The sequence below is a fragment of the Mytilus trossulus genome, unplaced genomic scaffold (genome assembly GCF_036588685.1).
Source record: "Mytilus trossulus isolate FHL-02 unplaced genomic scaffold, PNRI_Mtr1.1.1.hap1 h1tg000398l__unscaffolded, whole genome shotgun sequence".
NCBI classification, from domain to species: domain Eukaryota; kingdom Metazoa; phylum Mollusca; class Bivalvia; order Mytilida; family Mytilidae; genus Mytilus; species Mytilus trossulus.
Genome location: NW_026963347.1, coordinates 1,108 through 23,261, shown reverse-complemented (window position 1 = coordinate 23,261; position 22,154 = coordinate 1,108). Strand labels below are relative to the sequence as shown.

Genomic DNA, 22,154 nt, shown 5'->3' with positions numbered 1-22,154 from the left:
CTCTTTATATCAAAAAAATAATCGACGCCTTTGGAAGACACTCTAACTTTGTTTTGTGTCCTGTATATCAATCATATCCATCATTATCAAATTTCGTTATTAGCCTTGTATAACGAATTTTATTCGTACGCTTTCCTATTTTGTTTTTATCTGCAAATTATGATGTGTGCATTACGATCAAGTATGTATATTTGTATTTCTGATGTTCTTCTTTATTTTGTTAATACAGAACTTATAACGGAAAATTTACAGAGAATATCAAGAATGTTTCACTTGAAGGAACACTTACCCTCAGAATATCGGAAACCCTAGAAACCGTAAACAAGATACAAAATGTAGTAGTCGGACAGCATCTTTATCTCTTCCTGAAAGGTCCAGGTAACGTTTTTACAATATACTATGATTCATACTGATCTCTTGTACCTTTATTATAATTAGAAATTATTTGGGCCTTTCAATGTACTAGTTTTAACATGAATAAAATTGGGAATGGAAATGGGGAATGTATCAAAGAGACAACAACCCGACCGAAGAATAAAACAACAGCGGAAGGTCACCAACAGGTCTGCAATGTAACGAGAAATTCCCGCATATATATACTAGTTCAGTGATAATGAACGCCATATATACTAATTTCCTAATTGTACACAAGAAATGTATACTATACTTTGGTTACGCAGATTGGAAGCTTTTGTTAAGTAAATAGTTATCAAAGGTACCAGGATTATAATTTAGTACTCCAGACGCAATGTTCACGCAAAACCTAGCATAACAGTATTTTTTTTCCAGTAGTTGAACTAAAGATACCTCTCCGAAAATGTAATTTTGCCATCCTGGTTTCGACATGAAATTTATTTTCACATATGACCATCCGTGAGTTTTATTAGTCGAAAATGTCGACACTTCTATTCATTGTTTATGTCAAACATTCCCGAATGGAAATTTTGCTCAGACTTGTCTTGGTGCATAACTGTGTACACTAGTTTAGCAAGAAATTACTATAATTCCTGCACTTAATCCGGTTTCTGGTGATGTTTTTGTTGTTAAATAAATAATCGTCCTTATAGTGTTGAGGCTCGGGATGTTGTTCGTATCTTTCTTTAACATGTTTAAACGATCGTTTATGATATTTCTGGAATTTTCTTATTTTCTACTGTAACATAACAGTCACAAACAATAACGTCGCAGAGTAAAACAAAATGATGTCTTTTAAAAGCTCAACACGTGATTAATCCCGAAGAATGTACTGCAAAACCTACAAACAAACAAGAAACAAAGTCAGAAAAATTGTGGAAAAGGTACGTGTTTTATTGAACAATTTTACTTTCTATACTTTAGACGTTAGACATCAATGCTAGTTGATTGGCCTTCTGATGGCGAAGACTGCACTATTTATGACTATTTGCAATTTCGTTTATTTCAATGCAATAGGTTACGTTTACCAGCTTATAAAAACAAATGCATGGTTCTCTGAAAACTTGAATATCTGACTACCAAAAAGTATCATGAAAATAATACGGTCATGGTTCTCAGTAAACATCTTCTTCGTACTGCTGCATCCGTGCTTCAATGTAGTACCTTTTGTCATTTAAGGACGTTAAAAACGGGTATTGGGTGACTCAAAATCAGTTAACCTTCTCAACGTGTTCCGTCAGTAACGTCTTCACTGATTATCCTTTATCGTTAAATGTAAGAGTGTTTGTTTTTTTAAAACGATTTTGATTTCCACTCTTTCAAGTCACTGCTGTGTTTATCACCAATGAATTTATAAACCAGTAGACGTTTAAAGCTTATTTTACATATCAGTACAATAATTTGATTTTTTTATTTGTTCTGTGTCTATTTCAGTTTTTAGTTACTTGAACTTTTTATTAAACACAAATTCTAAACAATTATAATTATTGTTTATCGAATCTATTGCCTTTGGTCTTTTTCAAAATTACTTTTATGTTGCTACATTTAATCTTATTCTTAATGATTGCTTTTAGAAATTCCTCGTGCGATGGCTCTAAGCCTGACTTAATCGATCAAAAGTGGACAAAGAAAGACGACCAGCTTTATATTGGGATGTATGCCTTTCGTTTTGACTCATCTGATGAAGTAACAATAACATGTAGAGCGTTTGTGTGTCCTGTATCTGATCACAGTCTTAACTGTACTAAGGTAAGATAAACACAAAATTTGAGTAATTTGTAATACCCACAAAGTATTCCTATTTTCTGTGCAGGAACATCCTCATGTTAAAGTAATTGGTTCAGTTAACAGAGCATGGTGTTCTTTGTTGGTAATATCACTTTGAAACAGAATACACATATTCATTTTATGTCCAAGAAAAATCAAACTTTGTTACACATCGAGTTTTTTCTCACACGACTGCAAGATTCACAAATCATAGAATAGTACGAGTGGGCATCATGTCCTGCGGACACTTGTTCCTGTTTATTGGGTTATACTCTTACTATTATCTAAAAAAGTTGTATATGAAAAAAACTCGTCAGATTTTTAATTTGAGATGCCAGACACGTATTATGTCTACATACGTCATAACTCATTGGCGTGGAAAATCTAATGAATAAAAAGTTGAAATTTCATTAAAAAAAACTGATGATCCTAAATTTTGTACAAATATTTCATTTGTCTACTATTCCTTGAGCTAAAACAAAATTCAAAAGGCAACAAATGGAAAATGTGTTCCATCATTTGCCTCATATGTCAATTTAATTAAATTTAATTATATTCGTTGTTGTCGATTTAAGTACAGGAAAGTGTTATGCTTCAATATTTTTTTCTTTCAAAAATGATGAAGATCAACAAAAATGTATATTTGCTAATTTGCATTTTATAATAAAAATATATATTTTTTGAAACCAAAAAGGTTACATTCTCAAACTGTGAATAATATTATTATGATATTGTTTGGAATTCCTTCCACTTTTACCTAAGAGAGTACTTGTTAAATGAATTCAATATAGATTAGGATAATGGGAATCGCCAAAAATGCTACAAAGAGCAGAAGACCCAATAAAACACACCTACAAACCATCCGAAAGAAACAAACTTATACAAACAAAGCCATAAAATATCCAACTAAAAACTGATTCAATAAATTGTCGAGATAATCAGCCTTGGTACAGACGTTAACTATGGTGGAGTTATAACAGTTTAACGTACGTCAGCACAAGCTTCGCCTTTTAAAAATGTGTGATTAGAAAATATGTAAAACATATACATATATATATATAACTAAAACACATCATTAAAATACCATGAAAAGCGCAGTTACCAACATAATGGCTACATAAATTTACTGCTATTTGTTGGATACTTCCGCTCAAGAAAAAATAGTAAAAAGATCTCCAATAGAATCATAAGGTATCATCATAGAATTATATTGAAATCGGCCAAACTTTTTAGAATGCAAACCAAGTTTTATCAATCGTCAGACTAGTGGAAAGGCCGAATTGTTGTACATCGTGAATAAGTGACTATATCACGCCTCAATGTTTATCGTAGAATTTTTCAGTTTTCATTTCTGTCACAGAATTGTGTAAATGCAAGCGAGCCTGGTGTAAAGAGAAGACGTCGAGATGCAATAGTTGGATCACAGTTGCAACATGCAGAGAAATCAGCATCAGCTTCTTTCCGTATAGTCAAAAGAAAAACCTCAAATGCAGCTGCAGGTAATTTTTGGAAGTAACATAGTTTATTTGCAAACATATAGGTAAAGCTTATTACAATATAAGACGCGAGGATAAATAATTCGTAGTATATGATATGTTGATCTTTGTAATTGTCCATGTTTTTGTTTATATGAATGTCAATAATTAAAATGACGATAAAAAGACATTATCAAATATATCGGCTTCTTAAAATTAATTTTGAATATATATAGCATCTAATAGTACTGAACATTGATGTTGTTGTTATTGAAAAACTAAGTGTTATATTAATTCTGCTCAATTAATATTGAATCATATACGATCCAAAATACACGAAACTGGTAATCAAGTCGAAACGAGGTATGGGGTAATTTCCCCTGCAATTACTTTACACCGAACTATCAAATTGCCATTGTTTTACTTCAGGGTTTTCAAATAATAATGCCTAATTTTGAATCAGGTGAAATATAAAAATAAAGAGATAAATTTCAAAAGAAGTGCGTGTATGCAATTATAAGCAACATAACGGCCTTCAACAATGAGAAAAACCACATACCGTAGAGTCGGCTATAAAAGATCCCGACATAAAAACTTGAAACTATTCAATTGCGAAAACCAACGGCCTAATACATAACAAACAATTCACGTAATAAATATGACAGACATGAACCACTGAACTTGACTTGGCTCCTGACTTGGGATAGGCACATACAGAATGTGGTTTGCGAAAACCCGCATTTTATCCAGATTTGTGGCAAACATGTAAATAAATAAAGAAAAACAGTCGTCTTTATATGTTCGGTATTCTGATATTTTACTTTCTACTGCATGAATAGTATATTGTTCGTCGAACACAAACTATTTGGTTTTGGTTACATACAACACTAGATGGAAGTTGTACACTGAATTTCAATTTTGTATAAACAAAGAAACTTGTCATTTTCAACCGTTTATAAATTTCGGTGACGACGTGCTTAACAATGCACCAAATATTTGGTAAAACTTTTAAGAACAGACATGAATGTATGCCCACGTGCACGGTGCTGGTAATACTAACAAACATTCCAGCTTTGCAATGATAAAATCTTTTATTACAGGTCTGTCGACGACATCCGTTTTTATTGTATGTCTGCTGTTCACTGTTATAAATTGGATGTGAAGACATGTAAGAAGTATCAGAATGTTGATCACTTCAAAGAAACAAATGGATCTGATTGTACGAAAAAAATAGACTTATATCAAAAGTATTCGTTACAACTATTTTCTTTTATTGTATATTATGTATTTTTGTAGATGGACAAGTTCATTATATTTAAATTATAAGACTAACAGATGATTAAAGATTACAATCAATTGTACAGTAATTTTATTTTCTCTTTCGGTATGTGTACATGAACCAATGAGCACAGTGAGTTAATATTTTCCTTCTTATTTCTTTAAGTTATAATCGTAGCTATTTCCTGTCTCTTTCTTTATATTCTGTCATTTAATTTCTTCACTTCACATAATTGTGAATTTCACTATTTATAAACAGCATTTCAAAATATGTTGTAAAATAAAAAATAAATAAAAATGCAACACATGAAAACAAGAAGCGGTAACAATCGCTTCTTTTTATAAGAATCGTCTTTCTGAGGTCAATACATCGCCTCTGTTGTATTTTTCTCATCACTCGTATCATATCAACATCGATTAAATAGTTTGTTTCTTATGACTAATGCTTCACTGTGTTGTAGATTTATATATTTATTTTTAAATGTTTTCAAAATAATCACAACGCTTTGAATAACTCTAAAAGTTGATTATAAATGAAGTCATAATTGTGTTTATTTTAATGCAAATAAAATGTTATCGTGACGACATTTGTGTTCCTCACTTGCGGCAGCTTTCTAGTGACTCTTCTTTGAACAGTTCATATTGGCTCAGTGTCGCTCTCTTCGAAAAGGTGGACAGTCATTACAAGCTAGTATATGCTTTAAATAGTAGACCAAGTGTTCTGTGATCAAGGAGTTACAATGGTCTCCTTCTTAATCTTAAAATTGTTTTAGTACTTGTGTTTGGCAAAAGATACATTTTCTGTCATGTGTGATTCCGATGTATTTTTCACTCTCCACAATACAGCTGTGCCCCCTTCATATTTTCTCTTGGTATATATGTTTTCTTTAGATCTGATCATTAAGCTTTGTTTTGTGCTCATAATGTATAGTACATTTGTTTAGGTGAAACTTAAGAAAGACAAGTCTCACCCCACCTTTAAAATTATATATAGGATTACATGACTCGTACACTACTCTCATTGTTTTTTTCTCTGTGTATAGATAAGCTCAATATTGATACCAGGATTGCCATTTTGTATTTGCGGCAGACGCGGGTTTCGTCTACAAAACTCATCAGTGACGCTCGAATCACAATAAGTAAAAAAGGCCAAATACAAATGTATAATACGAAAATGAAGAGCATTGAGGACCAAACATTCCTACACGGTTTGCCAAATACAGCTAAGTTAATCTATTCCTGAGGTAGGACAGCCTTAATATTTCAAAAAATCACTTTTGCAAACATATAATTTGTGATTGTGATGACCATATCAGTGATAATTCGTGTCAAGACAGAAGTGTTGACTACTGGGCGTGTGATACCCAAGGGAATAAAAACTCAAAGAGCAATGACATCAGAGATTTAAACAAACTCATCATAGATATCTGGATTCAAATTTTGTATCTACTATAATACATCAATAAAAGTACATTTGTCTAGGTGAGACTTTAAAAAGAAGACAAGTCTCCCCTCACCTTAATAATTCTATATAGGATTACATGACTAGTACACTACTCGTATTGTTTCTTTCTCTCTGTATAAATAAACTCATCGTTGATACCAGGATTGAAATTTTGTATCTGCACCAGACGCGCGTTCTGTCTACAAAAGAATCACCCGGAACGCTCGAACAAATACAATTCATAAAGTACAAATAAAGTACAAAGTTGCAGAGCATTAATCTATTCCTGACTTAAAAAAGCCGAAGTATTGCAAAAAAATACATTTTTAAACAATTAAAGTGTTGACTAGTTCGCCCGTGATACCGTACTCGGGTAGGGGAATAAAATCTCCATCAGCAGTGGCATCGGCCAAGAGGTTTTGAACAAATTCATCATATACAGATACCTGGGTTGCAATTTTGTATTTACGCCAGACGCACGTTACGTCCACAAAAGACTCATCAGTGAACATCGAATCAAAAATTTTTGAATAGCATTTAGGAACCAAAAATTCCTAAAAGTTTTGCTAAATACAGCTAATGTTATCTTTTCCTGAGGTTGAAAAGCCTTAGAATTTCAAATTTTTGTTAACAATTGTTATTTGGATGAAGAGTTGTCTCATTGGCACTCACACCACATCTTCCTTTATCTATAAATTATAATTATGAACATAGCAATGCTAAATCAAGTCAACACAGAAGTGCTGACTACAGGGGCCGGGCTGGTGATACCTTCGGGGAATTTAATTTAATTTAAGTTCAATTATACTTTTGTATTGAGAACCAATTCGACATCCATAAATAATTAACATTGTGTAATATGATCTTTTGGATTGTTATAACTCACTATTACAGCTAAGTTGTCCTGTTAGTTTTTCTGTGCTTTATTCGTAACGTCTTTTTTAACATTCATTGTTGAATGAAAAGTATCATTTTCTTTTTCAAGACACCATCGATGATTACATTCCTCTACCTACCAACGATCGTCATCGTATTAGGATATTTTGTTTGCACACTGTTGTTTGATTTCAGAAGTTATAAGAATAAGAAACATTATAATTTTGCTTACAGATAATGTACATATTCTGATCTACAGCTAGTTGATACGCATTTATTTTATTCATATTATTTATTTTTTCTTTTCTAAAACAATGATTTGACCCTGGTCAACACTTAGATAAATTCAATTTTTCCATTAAAATAATGTTTCTATGAAGGGTCATCCAATCAACATTCAAAAGAAGTCAAGATTTTTCAAACCTTCATTTACAATTACGAAAAGTTATAGACTGCAGAAAAAATGTCTAGAGCTGATACAGTTCAAACAAATATAGTGCTCTACCTTATTGGCTTCTTTTTTTTCTTTTTTTTTTTTTTAGATATATTGCTTTTACTCTATTTTTTGTTTTGATTTTGTAATATTCTTAAGATTTGTTTAGTCATTGTTTGTAATGTGATATCTAAATAGATATAAATAATAAATATTAAATCGTTCCAATTTGTATAGATAACCATATATTATGTACAAATTTTCTTTTTGGAAATACACAAATAATCATACATCATCATAAATAACAGCTACGGTGATCTCATTTTGTTATTGTTTAAAACTTGGTAGTCTCTATGAATCAAATCAGTGGTTTAGGACAATCTTGTCAGTAAGTATAAATTCCTTGACAATGTTTATCACTAGTAAGCAACGCATCTTCTCCATTGTCAGTGTCTGGCTATACTTCTGGTCCTTTTTTGTCATATCATCACTTAACTTGACTGTCCCTTTGGTATCTTTCGTTCCTCTTTTAAATGACCCTTGATTTTCTTGTTTGAATTGTTTTACACTAATCAGTTTGTGTCATTTATAGCTTGCTGTTCGGTGTGAGCCAATGATCTGCATTGAAGGATGTACTTTGACCTATAATTGTTTAATTTTATAAATTGTGACTTGGATGGAGAATTGTTTCATTGGCACTCATACCACATCTTCTTAATTCATTGTATTAGATTCAAAATTCAAAATAATTAAAGTATCACTGAAAATTAAAACTGTCAATCACGAGTATTACCAGCTCAATATCCAATACTTATATTATTTTGTTGAAATATGTTATTTGTCGAGATGTTCAACTATTTAATGTTATCGTCACTGATGAGTCTTTGGTAGATGAAATATGCATCTGGCGTATATACTAAATTTAGTCCTGGTATCTATTACGAGTTTATTTATCACAAAGAGACATGAAATGAAGTGATGACAAATGACCATGATGAAAGGAAAAACTAACTCAAGTAAGTAGTGATAGCTGCAATGCATGATCTCCACAAAAAAGACGCCAAAACACACTGATATGTTACAAATTTATTATTATTTGTACAGTGCAATCTGTACAGCATATACAATTCATGTACATTTGAACACATTTATTATGTACACAATGAGGGATAAACCAGCTAATATCAACAGCGATCATCAAACCTACTAACAAAGCTTGTCGTATCCACCCTCATCTTGTCATGAATGTATGCAATATTTCCTACACATTTAAATGTTAACAAACAACTTAGTTCAACAAGGAAGGAACCTTAATACTTTTGATACTTCAGCAATTTTTAATGAACATCATCTTTTTTTCAAGAAAGTAAGGGCATATCATATGCTATAATATTGTAGTAAAAAAAAAATCAAAAAAAAAATCAATGAAGTATAATCTATTATAAAGGCTTTTCAAGAAAAAAAAATGTATAGGGGGTGGGGTTGGAAGGGACATTGTATTAATAATACATTGGTGATGTGTATCAGAGCAACTTTTCACACTACAATGCACTATAATTCTCAATTACAATTGTCTGGGTGGCGGGTGCTGACAAAAACTGCCTTCCAACCCACCCATACATTTTTTTCTGGAATAGCCCTAACAGAGACACCACTCTGACTAGAGATATTGTGATATAACCTAACAAATTCATTCCCCCGCCCCTAGCCTGAAAATGATGTTGGCCAATGATCAAAGAAATTTCTCAAACAGAGGATTTGCTGTTCTTTCGACATCAACATTGAAGACCTTTTTTATTTTAATATTTGAAACTAGGATCATATTTCTATCTTTATACTTTTCGTGGAAACTCATCAAACTGTCTCATATAAATAGACAGTGTGATTACTGTTTTAAAAATAACAACTTACATCAAACTGGTTTTATTTCAATGATGCTTTTGGTTTCTGAATGTTAACCACAATATTTTTATGGGTTTTTGCATTGTTGGGTTGTTGTCTCATTGACATACATCACACACATATTTTTATGCACATTTTTGTTCCTCTAGTTTTCTAACTTCAATGTCAATAAAACAAAAGTATGAAATTATATTTAAGACTGAAATTTAATAAACTATTTGCTCCAAAATTCTATCTTATATAAAAAAAAAGTCTATTCATTTTAATTGTATTTTACAATTTTATGTAAAACAATAAGAAAATGCCCACTTCAATATCATTTAGTCCTTTACTTATAAAACCTCAATGTTCAAACAATGTGTGTGTGTATTTATGCAAAGAATAGCAGCACTAAATGTATAACACCAAGAACCATTTACATACTAACCAACTTTTTGGCCAGTTGTTCAATTAATTTTAACATTTCTCCAGAGCATTCAAACTGTTTTAGGTGTTGAATTTAACATTGCCAAGGTAAATAAAGGCATTTCTATTGTAGAGCCACCTGACTCGTATGTTTTTGACCAAAAAAAGTACTGATTCCAGCACCTTACAATGTATTTAAATAGCACTAGAGAAAATTTGTAATTATTAGACAACAGGACTAACAAATTGGTTAACACATAAATGGTAACTTATATAATGTACATAATTTGAGTTAGACAGCTGAATGTTTGCAGTTTAAATAATAAATGTCTGAAAAGCAACCAAGGACTAAAAAAACAAAGTCAAGACCAAAGAACACATCACTAACACATAATATGTAATGATATATATTCTTCTCAAACAAACAGCCCTTACTCACAATATAATAGTCACTTAATTGTAACAAATATATATATACAAAATCCTGTTAACAAACACCAAGCACTTGTTATATATGAAAAAATTTACATGCCATGATATTTATGGGTCTTTCTATATTATCTTCAAAATTTATCATCTAAACAATAAATAAATGTATCAATTACTCATCCATATAAATGATTAAGATATAGTTTTTTATCCTTTGTAATGAGATGGTTTTTGAATAAATGCAAAGGAATGGAGCGGTTTTCTTTAGAATTTCTTATATTTTTAATATGGAAAACTGAATTGCAAAAGAAAATATAATTAAAAATCTGTTATCCTGATTTTCAAAAAAATCGTCCTGAGAAAATTTATAAACGAATTACTTAAAAACATGTTTATGTATGATTCTATTTATAAATTTCATTGAAAAAAAGACGAACTTAATCACCATTTGACTTGAACAGGAAGTCATATATGGATCTTATAAATCTGAACAGATATAAAGCATTAGCATACATTCAAATTGATTCATGAGCTGAAAAAAGCAGACATAAAAATCTTGAGGGATGAATAGATACAACAGTGACCGTTATGGCATACGGGTAAAAGAAAATTTTATTTTGAATATTCAAATTTCCCTACATCTGTTAACAACTAAGAAGCATTCTTGTTTGATAGAATTTGAATTCACTAAATTAATTAACTCTTTTAACACAACCATAACAAAATGTCTATTTCTTATCTAACTAACATACAGTGCAATTAAAAGATCTTCTTCAAGACTCCCAACTCTTCTTATAATAAGCTATAAAAGTATGCTTAAGGAACAAATGGCCTAATTTCAAACAAGGTTAGAAAAAAAATAATTTCATTGGAAATAAAAGTTGGGTAGAAAAATATATGTTTATTAACATCAGTAACAATCTGAAAATCTCTGTGTTGGTCATAATTCATGTAATTCTTGGTAAGCGCTGGCCACATGGACATCTTGAGAATAGTGAGACAATGGAGCACGTTTGAGTTTCTGAAAGAAAAAAAAATATAAGTTATACACTGAATATAGCGTAGATACTAAATCGACAATAGTATGTTATGAAATAATATCAGTCAAATAAATGAAAGTGTAATATATATTATCTTACCTCCTATAGATTTATAGAGATATGATTGGTTAAAGGACTACACGTGGAGACTATGTATATTTGATATCGGGTGTCCTAAAAAATATAGGGTTAGTTACCATACATGGTTAGTTACCATATGGGGTTAGTAAGGAGTTACTTCCCTTTCGAAACAAAAAAGATGTCTTTATAAAAACAACAGTTTATAAAAACAAGTGTTGAGGGAAAATCTGAAAGGATTCAACAGACGGAAAATTGATGATGGAAGGTTAAAATAAGTTCATAAAACATAAATAAAGCTAATAAGTTGTTATTGTTGGCATAACGGAGTTACTTCCCTTTCAAAACAAATTTAATCTACACATAAGTATTTAACCTACCTGGACACATAAGTATTTAACCTACCTGGACACATAAGTATTTATCCTACATCGACACATAAGTATTTAACCTACCTCGACACATAAGTATTTAACCTACCTGGACACATAAGTATTTAACCTACATCGACACATAAGTATTTAACCTACCACGACACATAAGTATTTAACCTACCTCGACACATAAGTATTTAACCTACATCGACACATAAGTATCTAACCTACCTCGACACATAAGTATTTAACCTACATCGACACATAAGTATCTAACCTACCTCGACACATAAGTATATAACCTACCTCGACACATAAGTATATAACCTACCTCAACACATAAGTTTTTGACCTACATCGACACATAAGTATCTAACCTACCTCGACACATATTTAAAGTATATAACCTACCTCGACACATAAGTATTTACACAGCTATTCTTGATTACTTCCTTCACTAACGTTTCTACTTCTAGTTTTACTTTCAGCATCTGCAGCTGCTTCACGTGGTTTACCAGTACCAAATATACTTGTGTTACGTTCAGCTTCACTCTTCTGTAGTACTGGAGCCGCTACTGTTCTTGGCTTCAGTTTTAGTTTAGGCCTTGCTGCTGCAGATTCTGAATAAATAATCAAACTATGATTTATATATCAAATATTTGCAAACTAAATACAGTGGCGGATCCAGAACTTTTCATAAACTGACCTAAGGGGAGCCCACTCCAGTCATGCTTCATAGATTCCCTAAAAAATCAACAAAATTTTTCCCACAGAAGGGAGGGGGAGGGGGGGCCAGGGCCCCCCTGGATCCGCCTATGAAATATGATTCTTAAAAATTTGGTTATGTTTGATTAAGGCATTTTTCATCATATATTTTTAGCTTCTTGGTGACACAGATTTATTTAGTTCTGATTCACATGAATGCTATAAAGCATTGAACAAAACTGATTATCACAAATAAAATTGAGAATGGAAACAGGGATTCTTACTTTCCTTTTTAAATAGATGTCTCTTTTATAATTCATTTATTTACATAATTTAGTCAGGAGCTTGTAATTGGCCATGGCTGGTTGGCCTTTGTTGCTGTTTGTCATATATTTTTATTTTTTATTTTTGTAGTTTTTTCTCGTGTTGTTCTGTTGCATTACTGCTAGAGCATCAATTATCATTACTACCCAGCCACATTCTGTTTATGTGCCTGTCCCACATGAGGAGCCTGTTGTTCAGTGGTTTTCTTTTGTCACTGTATATATAATTTTTTTGTACATAGATCAGGTTGTTTTCTTGCTTGAATTGTCATTTCAGGTTTTTTTTCATACTTTATTGTTATGCGTTTACTTTTCTGCATTGGCTAGAGGTATAGGGGGAGGGTTGAGATCTCATAAACATGTTTGACCCTGCCGCATTTTTGTGCCTGTCCCAAGTCAGGAGCCTCTGGCCTTTGTTAGTCCTGTATTTTTTTTAATTTTAGTTTCTTGTGTATAATTTGGAGTTTAGCATGGCGTTCATTATCACTGAACTAGTATATATATTTGTTTGGGGGCCAGCTGAAGGACGCCTCCGGGTGCGAGAATTTCTCGCTGCATTGAAGACCTGTTGGTGACCTTCTGCTGTTGTCTTCTCTATGGTCGGGTTGTTGTCTCTTTGACACATTCCCAATTTCCATTCTCAATTTTATTTGCTATGGGGTAAGGATTTTTCTCTTTGTTGAAGACTGTAGAGTGAATTATAGTTGTTACTGGTTGTTACCTTCTACATCATTTGAACTTAAGTGGTAAGTTGTAACATTGGCAATCCTTCCACAGATTTCTCTACTCTATACTCATGTCAAACATGTCGTATACATTATGTTGCCATAAATTACCTGGAGATGGTTCACGAAATTCCTCTTCCCGCATAGGTGGACGGTCTTGTCTTGATCTGCCACCACCTCCGAAAGATCCACCACCACCACCACCACGATCATACCCTCCTCCTCCTCCTCCTCTACTGCCACCATCAAATCCTCCTCTGTCTCTGTAACCCCCTCCTCGACCTCCTCGCCGATCACCAAATTGTCCATCATCATTTCCCCTGTCATTCCATCCACCTCCTCCATCCATGCCCCCTCGTCCACCTCTTCCTCCTCCTCTATTACCTCCACGGAAACCTCCTGAAATACAGCTGACAGTTAAACAACAATTTGAAAATGCTTAAAAAAAATGATATTATAAAGTATAATTATTTTTCCACTGTCATCATATTTAAAAACGTTTGTTTTTAATTTTTAATTTGAGTTTAAAACCAAGTAATAAAAAAATAAGATTCTCTTCTTGCATAATCTAAAATAATTTCAAATTTGTTCTCTTTGTTCTGTATCTGACTCATTGCTTACAATTATCTTTTATATGATTTACTTGCTCAAGGATTCTTATCCATTAAACATTTACCTTGACCTCCACGACCTCTGCCCCTATCTTTCCCTCGATCTCTACTTTCTGCAATATCAACTCTCAGATTTCTGTCTTCAAATAACTGAAGCATTAAAATTGTAATATAAAATGTTGTGAATGCAATGTTAAAGACTACATAATAAATAAATAGGCAATCTTTACTTTACTATGCACATTTGTGAATCAATGTGTTCGGTCACTTGTAGATTATTTTTCTATGTTTGAATTTTTCGATAAGGGCTATTCCTTTAAAACATACACGGTACCCAGGGAAGGCACTTTAAAAATAGGGTAACCACCTATAGAGGCAAATCAAAATTTCACATACATTTCCACTATGCAAAAACATAGATGACACCCATCCATAGTTGAGATTTGGAAGTGCCTTCCTTGGGTCTCATGTATGTTTTTATGGAACAGCCTGAAGTTATTTTATAAATATGTGTCTGTAGGATATTAAGAAGCAACATTTTGATTTTTATACTGCATGACAGATATTTGAAATTCAAGTGAAGGATTCTGGCCATTAATTGGCTACAGTCTTTTCAGTCATGGTAAAGCTCAGTGTCTGTGTTTCTGCAGTACAGGCTTTGCTCATTGTGGAAGGCTGTTAATTGCTCTGTCATTTGGTATCTTGTGAAGAGTTGTCTCATTGGAAATAACCCCACATCTTCTTTTTTTATAATTAGTAGAAAATTACTCAAATGCTATTTTCTGCCCTTTGGTCTTCATTCCAACAAATAAGTATAATTGTTTACTTACTGCACCATGATAGGTGAGAGCTTCTTTCAATGAATCTAAATCTTCAAATTCTACATAAGCAAAGCCTGAAAATAAACATACAAATACTCTCAATTCATAAATGTTTGCGCCCACTTGCTATTTCTATTGTTGAACTTTGTTGGACAAAAAAGCCAGATAACTTATTGCAAATTCAGAAAACACAGCATATAAATAATGCTACAAATTTTAAATGAAAGTTTTCACTTCAGCAAAACCTATCCTCTTGAATTGTTATTTTTAATCAAAGTGATGGATATCACTCATGGAAAGATTAGAACAGTAGTTTGAATTATTTCATATTATGCCTTTAAGGTATGGTAGGGGAAAATGAACATTTACAAAACACTATTGCTGAAAATTGTATTTATAGCAGGTCTTTAGAAGGAAACTTGCTTTTCCAATATGAGGATAAATGAGCTCAAATGAAATAATATAGGTCTCTAAATTTGCGCATATTTTTTAAACTGCAGTTCATAACTAATCGAAATTATTTTACCAGTTCTGAACATGTTTAAAAAAAAAAAAAAAAAAAAAAAAAATTCTTCTAGTAAATGTTACCAAATATCCTTGTAAGACATAAATTTAGACCAACAGCTAAAAGCTTCAAAGTGCCAACAAAAATAATTTTAAAATGTTGTTTTGGGGCATTTTGTAAGTTGAAACAGAGGGTTATATGGCATTTTGTAAGTTGAAACAGAGGGTTATATGGCATTTTGTAAGTTGAAACAGAGGGTTATATGGCATTGAAAATTAAAAGTTTTAGAGTGACTTTTGATCAATTTTAATGTTTTTTTCAACACAGGGCATTTTCAATTTATTTTTCAAGTAAAACTAATTAAAAAACTAATTTTGTTGAAATGTGGATTCTTTCTTGATTGCAAAAATATACATTTACTTCAAATTAAAATTCAAATGACTAAAAAAGACATAAATTTAGACCAACAGCTAAAAGCTTCAAAGTGCCAACAAAAATAATTTTAAAATGTTGTTTTGGGGCATTTTGTAAGTTGAAACAGAGGGTTATATGGCATTGAAAATTAAAAGTTTTAGAGTGACTTTTGATCAATTTTAATGTTTTTTTCAACACAGGGCATTTTCAATTTATTTTTCAAGTAAAACTAATTAAAAAACTAATTTTGTTGAAATGTGGATTCTTTCTTGATTGCAAAAATATACATTTACTTCAAATTAAAATTCAAATGACTAAAAAAGACATAATGATTGATGGGAAATTAAGAAATAATTCATGGGGGCTTGAATATATCGTGATTTTACCACGGGTTGGCCCTTTATGACAAATATTTTACCCTGAGCGATAGCGAGGGGTAAAATATCGGCATAAAGGGACAACCCGTGGTAAAATCTAGATATATTCAAGCCCCCATGAATTATTTCGATTCTGATATGACAAAGACGGCATTTTTTTTGGATCGAAGCACTCTAGGTGGATGCAAATATTTGCTGTTCCCATAAATTTACGCACTTTTAGATTGGCGTAAAAGAACGGAGCAAGCTGAATTTGACTAGTGACAAGCCTAAACTATTGTAAATAACGTATTTAGATAGATTCGGATGAATTTTAATGATAATTTACTTATATGTTTTATTTGTATAAAAAAGTGGCGTATACGACAATTGAGAATCGTTTGTTTACGTTTCAATGTTGTGATGATTTTCGGTTTCACAAGCGTGTATTTTCCCGTAAAATGCTTATATTCTGACGTCATCGTATTATGACGTCGGGTATCTCATTCATAAACAAACATATAACGTGGGAGTGCGATCGGAACAGCATAATCAATATATTCATATTTTACCACGGGTGTGTACTCAAAGCGTTTGAAGGACGTCATGTTAGAATAAACTAATAAACAATGGTTGTTATTATTAAAAGTTTATAACTTTAAAAACTGTTTTAAGCCAATTCCTGATAAAAAAGTGAACTAATCTAAATTGTTGATTATTTACAGACGATTATTGGAAATTTATCAAGTTAATTATAGGCCATACTTGAATACCTTTTATATATTCATATTTATATTCATATTTCATTTTTTTAAGATATTTTTAATCCATTTATCATTTATCTTCAGATATAATTTACAGAATTACTTTAGGTAATGTAGATCAAAAGTAATTGGCAATAAATAAATCTATCATCATTATAAATATCAAACAAATAATACACACATTTGTGTAATCAATTATGAGGTCAAATACTTGTGTATTTAGAACTAGATGCATATCAAAGTGGTCTGTATAATTATGTAAGACTGAGGTTGATAGGTAATGTGGTCAATTTGATTGGCAGTTTAGAAGGTGGGGCATTGTAATTAAAGGTCCACCTTGTCTCTGATTGTTTAGTGATAATGGCAGTTGTCAATCATACTGATTGAATCAATACCCACTTACCTAATCAAAATGTTTTTAAAAAGCCTGCACATCAACACACCTTAATGACATACATTCTTGAATGAACTGCTCCAATAATATACCCAGTTTTTTTCAGTTTATTTGTGTATTATGTGCACACACATGAGAACTATAGGGAACTATATTTTAGTGTGAATACATTTAGTGACAGTAGCTAACCTGTCCTGTTGTTAGGGAGGGTGGTGCCTAAGTAAAGATTTAGAACAAGTTCTAATCTTTCCAAAAAATTGTAAAAATTCTTTACTTATAGTTACTGTTAACAGATTCAAGTCTTTATGCATTAACCAATCATTTTATTGGCTTTTACAGACACAGATGCAGTATTAGATGTATTGGGATAGGGAACCTTTCAATAAAGCCCAATTATATTCCAATGAATTTCTCATAGATGAGTGGCCTCAACACTGCTTTTGAGCAACCATTCATGTATGTGAAAATTTATGTTTTCCATCCACGGTTGCATTTACATGCACGTTTTACCATGTTTAAATCTCAAAACACAAATAGCTTATTTTAACATTCATGTTTTCACAACCAGTCACCAGTATTTGTTGCTAAGGATATTAAGAAATCTATTTTCTGTATATATTTTGTAGTTTGAACATCAACTCTGTCTTCAAATCTGGATCTGGTAATTTCCATGTTGAGAGAATTGCTCAATTGAAAAGAATATATATCATACCTTTAAATTTATCTGTATCTCTGTCTCTTACAAGCCGTACACTTCTAACCTGTAAAATAATATAATATTGAATATTACCATATTTCATATGATATTTACTGTTTTTTTCAATTCATTGTTATGATTTCAATGGACAATTTTCCTGAAAATGTTCACCTAAATAAAAATAATTATAAATACGATGATATCAGATTTTAATGAAGTTACGAATTTATTTAGCTGAAAAATCAGAATCTAAAAGCAAGATTACTAGATCTGCTTCAGCAAGACTGATGTTGAATAACATGAAAACTTGAGTTTATCTAGATGTGCCAAATAAAACGGTCTATACAAGCATAATAAATGCTAATTGTCTGAAACCTTTTAAAAATGTTAACAAATGATTATTTCTTTAACATGAATTTACAGACTTTTCATCATGTTCATTTCAGGCATGTATCAGGATCTAATTCAATTTATACTTACTCGTAAATCTTTAAATATTAATTCTAAATCTCCCTGCACTAATCCATTGGGTAGATTACCAACATATGCTGTGAAAGGGGGTTCAGTGGGTAGAGGCTTCTGTCCACCACCGCCACCCCCACCACCTCTACCCCCTCCGCCACCACCTCGATATCCTCTGTTTTGACCACCTCCTCCACTATTGTAGTTGTCGTAATTATCACTTCTGAAAAAGAAAAGATACAATTTGAGTGTTAAATAATTGGGACAGCATGTTTTTATTAATTGGTGTTGAAAAATATATTCATTTTTTTAACACCTTTAACGTTCAGTGGCAAATATTTGGGACACATTTAGGACAGATACAAATGAACTATCAAAGCGTGAGGGCGCTACAAAAGTCACTGCCCCAAGGTAAATGTTTTAATGATTTTTACTAGTTTTATCTACATAAAATACAAATGTATGAGTAACAATATACATGTATACCCTGGTTCTAACAAGTTAACATATTCAATGTTAAAAATGTGTTAAAAAAAATGATCACTCCACACCGTATATATATATATATATATATAGTCTATAGACATGATAGAGGCAGGGTTTTGTCATGGTAAAAGCTACTCCATTATTAAATTTTCATCCATGGAGGTCCCAGAGAACTTGTAATATAAATAAACTAATTCAGAGCTTAAATAAATTTTACCAATATAACACATAGATCAATGTTAATCATGTTAATGATTTATACAAGGAGATGGCAGATCAAGCAGGTCAGTATTGTATTTTACTTACAATAGAAATCTGGCAAACACATAGTCGGATCCAGGGGGAGGCCCCCCTTATCATTGGCTTATGAAAAGTTCTGGATCCGCCACTGACACATATACATTTTTTTCAGGTTTAAATATTTACATTATTCTGTTAATTTTGTTTTATTTTTAATGTTTAATATATATACCTTGCACATTCTATTTTTTATTAAAAAAAATTATTTTACTTTTTCAACAAGAGGTTTTAATTAAATATTGATCTAATCATTTACATCTAACAGGCATGACAGGCCTCGACAATAACGCTTGTCCGATTGTCTGGTACCAGAGGTAAAAAAGGTCGGACAAGTAAAAGCTATACCAAGCTTGTCCAATGGGACAAGTAGAATCATTCTGCAGAAAATAAATTTTAATCCAACTTTGATGAACAAAGTATAATTTTTTTTTAAAAAAACAAGAAAAGAAGATTTGTTTGACATCTTTCCTTTTTAAACTGAAACTAATTGAAACTTTTTATATCTCAAGACCCCTCAGACTTGCAATCGATAATTTAAAACTGGTTCTTTGTCAAGTACTTTTAACAGGTAAAAAGCACACTTTTGTCGGAAACCAGTCTTACCCTCAACCATGCGCTTTTTAGATAAGGTAACTTTACAAGACAGTTCGTCACCAGCTCGGAAATGATTCGGCTCCAAGTTTAATAGACAGTTGGGCACCGTAGGAGACATATTTCATAGACATGATTAATAGACAGTTTGGCAAAGCAGTAGACATTTCTGGACCAAGACAAATCAGAACCTTTTTTCCTACCTTATTTTGTTGCTTTATAATAATTAATACCAATGTCCATACCCTATTTTTTAAATAAGAATGAGGAAATTATTTACAATAAAAATCATCAAATCATGTTTGATCTTTATGTAGAAAAAACAATACTTGCAATGCAGTGACCTTTAGTTGTTAATTTCTGTGTCATTTGGTCTTTTGTCTCATTGAGTGACAATCATACCTCATATTCTTTTTATTGATTGCATTTGAATAAACTTTTTTCCACTTAAAAAAAAATAGGATAAAAATCCAATGAGTGTACATTTAGAGGCCAATCAGATGGTGCCTCATGTGCAAAGTATGATGAGACTTTAGCATTGATAAAAACTAGAACCTAAGTCCTGTGACACAACTAAATTCAGTTGTTCATGGCTCATATCTTTTAAAAGAATTTCAAAGGATATAAATCAAATTCTGTTCATTTTTTTTAATTCATTTTGTTCCTTGAGTCAACTTGAAATGCAAAAAAGGTTATTATTAAGATTTTTTTTGGACAAGTTACAATTTCATTCGGACAAGTAAGTTTTGGTATGAACTTGTCCTACTGGACAAGTTGAAAAAAAAGTTATTGTAGAGGCCTGCATGACAGGCTGGTAAAAAAATTGTCCTGTAAGCTAGCATAAAAAAACAAAAATTTACAAATCATAACTACTTGTACATTAATCATGTTAATGATATTGTATGTTTACCTAAAATAAAATGTCACAGACTGACTGCGATATAACATTGATTGTAATGAAACCACAATCCCAACCCCAATAGATAGAAGATGCTGCAATACCAAATTTGGTCTGCCAACTTTTCAAAATGCCCATGGGGGTTTGCAAGAGGGCTCTTATAATCATAAAAGACGTTCGAGGGGGCCTTAATTTGAAGGTCGTCTTAAAATGTATTTAAATGTTGTGTTTAGGCTTCATCATACTTTTAAAATCCTATACTAGCCTGTAGCCCAGTGTAGGCTATAGTCATTATTAAATTAACTGTTTTGTTTAAAATTTGGGACATAACTGCTCTATGAAAATTTCCACTTGGGAGCTTTCATGGGGGGAATCCCCAGCAAATAGTGACAGTTAGCAGGTTTTATAGTTATGAATTAATCATGATAATTAATTGGAAGATAAAGAACATGACAAATAGAAAAAGAATGCACTGCCAAGTCAGTTAGCACTGTCAATTTAAAAACATGTGTTTGATCTACGTGACACCATACTGAATAGATGGAGGACACGAAAATTTTAAAGTATAAAAAAATCTAAAACATCGGATTTTTTTATTGTATGTTTGCACGTGTGGTGATTTTGGTAGTAGTTTTAGTCAGCATGGCGGCTGTTTTTCGCTTAAATGGGTTATAATTGGGTCTAGCATGACAAAAGACAAGTTACTGAACGCTTTTACATTGAATTTCACGTAAATTGAGTGATAAACAACTGCAATCGGACCTGAATCTATCTCCAGATTGAAAATTATTGTCTTCACCGTAATCGGCCATATTGGTTTAGAAAACCGGATGTTCCGGTCAATAAGTAGTGATTTGCGATGCAATCACATTATACAATATGTTCAACGTCGTCTGCTGCATCATGAACAACCCTTGTTTCTATCCATGGGAAGACCCAATATCAACGTTTATTTACTCCTAAATATACGTTGATAGTGGGTCTTAAATATACGTTGATAGTGGGTATTCCCATGGATAGAAACAAGTGCCTGACTGTGTATTTTAACCATAGGCCTACACCAATGGTGCTCTAAAAAAACCAGGACAATGTAAAACGCTGAAATATTAAGTAAAGCATTTACCTACGGAACGCTGAAATTTTTCGAATATTTAAAAGTCAAGTAAATATAAGAACCGAAACAATTG

The 22,154-nt window shown here is 31.9% G+C and overlaps 1 protein-coding gene across 1 annotated transcript; it reads right to left on the bottom strand.

The window, feature by feature from the left end:
- Positions 1-10,769: 10,769 nt before the first annotated feature.
- Positions 10,770-21,814, bottom strand: LOC134702137 (eukaryotic translation initiation factor 4H-like). Its single transcript, XM_063563229.1, has 8 exons — positions 21,730-21,814; positions 18,711-18,915; positions 18,246-18,294; positions 15,110-15,174; positions 14,345-14,429; positions 13,780-14,067; positions 12,327-12,535; positions 10,770-11,444 (listed from the first exon to the last, which is right to left on the bottom strand). Exons 1-7 carry the CDS (start codon positions 21,777-21,779, stop codon positions 12,351-12,353), a joined length of 927 nt encoding a protein of 308 aa, XP_063419299.1. The 5' UTR covers positions 21,780-21,814; the 3' UTR covers positions 10,770-11,444; positions 12,327-12,350.
- Positions 21,815-22,154: the final 340 nt, after the last annotated feature.

What these genes read in the sequence shown, in the direction of transcription:
- LOC134702137 (XM_063563229.1), bottom strand. Translation starts at nt 21,779, where the DNA reads ATGGCCGATTACGGTGAAGACAATAATTTTCAATCTGGAGATAGATTC. An exon ending in CTCTCACCTATCATGGTGCA is followed by an intron (nt 14,430 to 15,109) that starts GTAAGTAAACAA and finishes TTAATGCTTCAG; the next exon opens with TTATTTGAAGACAGAAATCT. An exon ending in CAGAGGTCGTGGAGGTCAAG is followed by an intron (nt 14,068 to 14,344) that starts GTAAATGTTTAA and finishes GCTGTATTTCAG; the next exon opens with GAGGTTTCCGTGGAGGTAAT.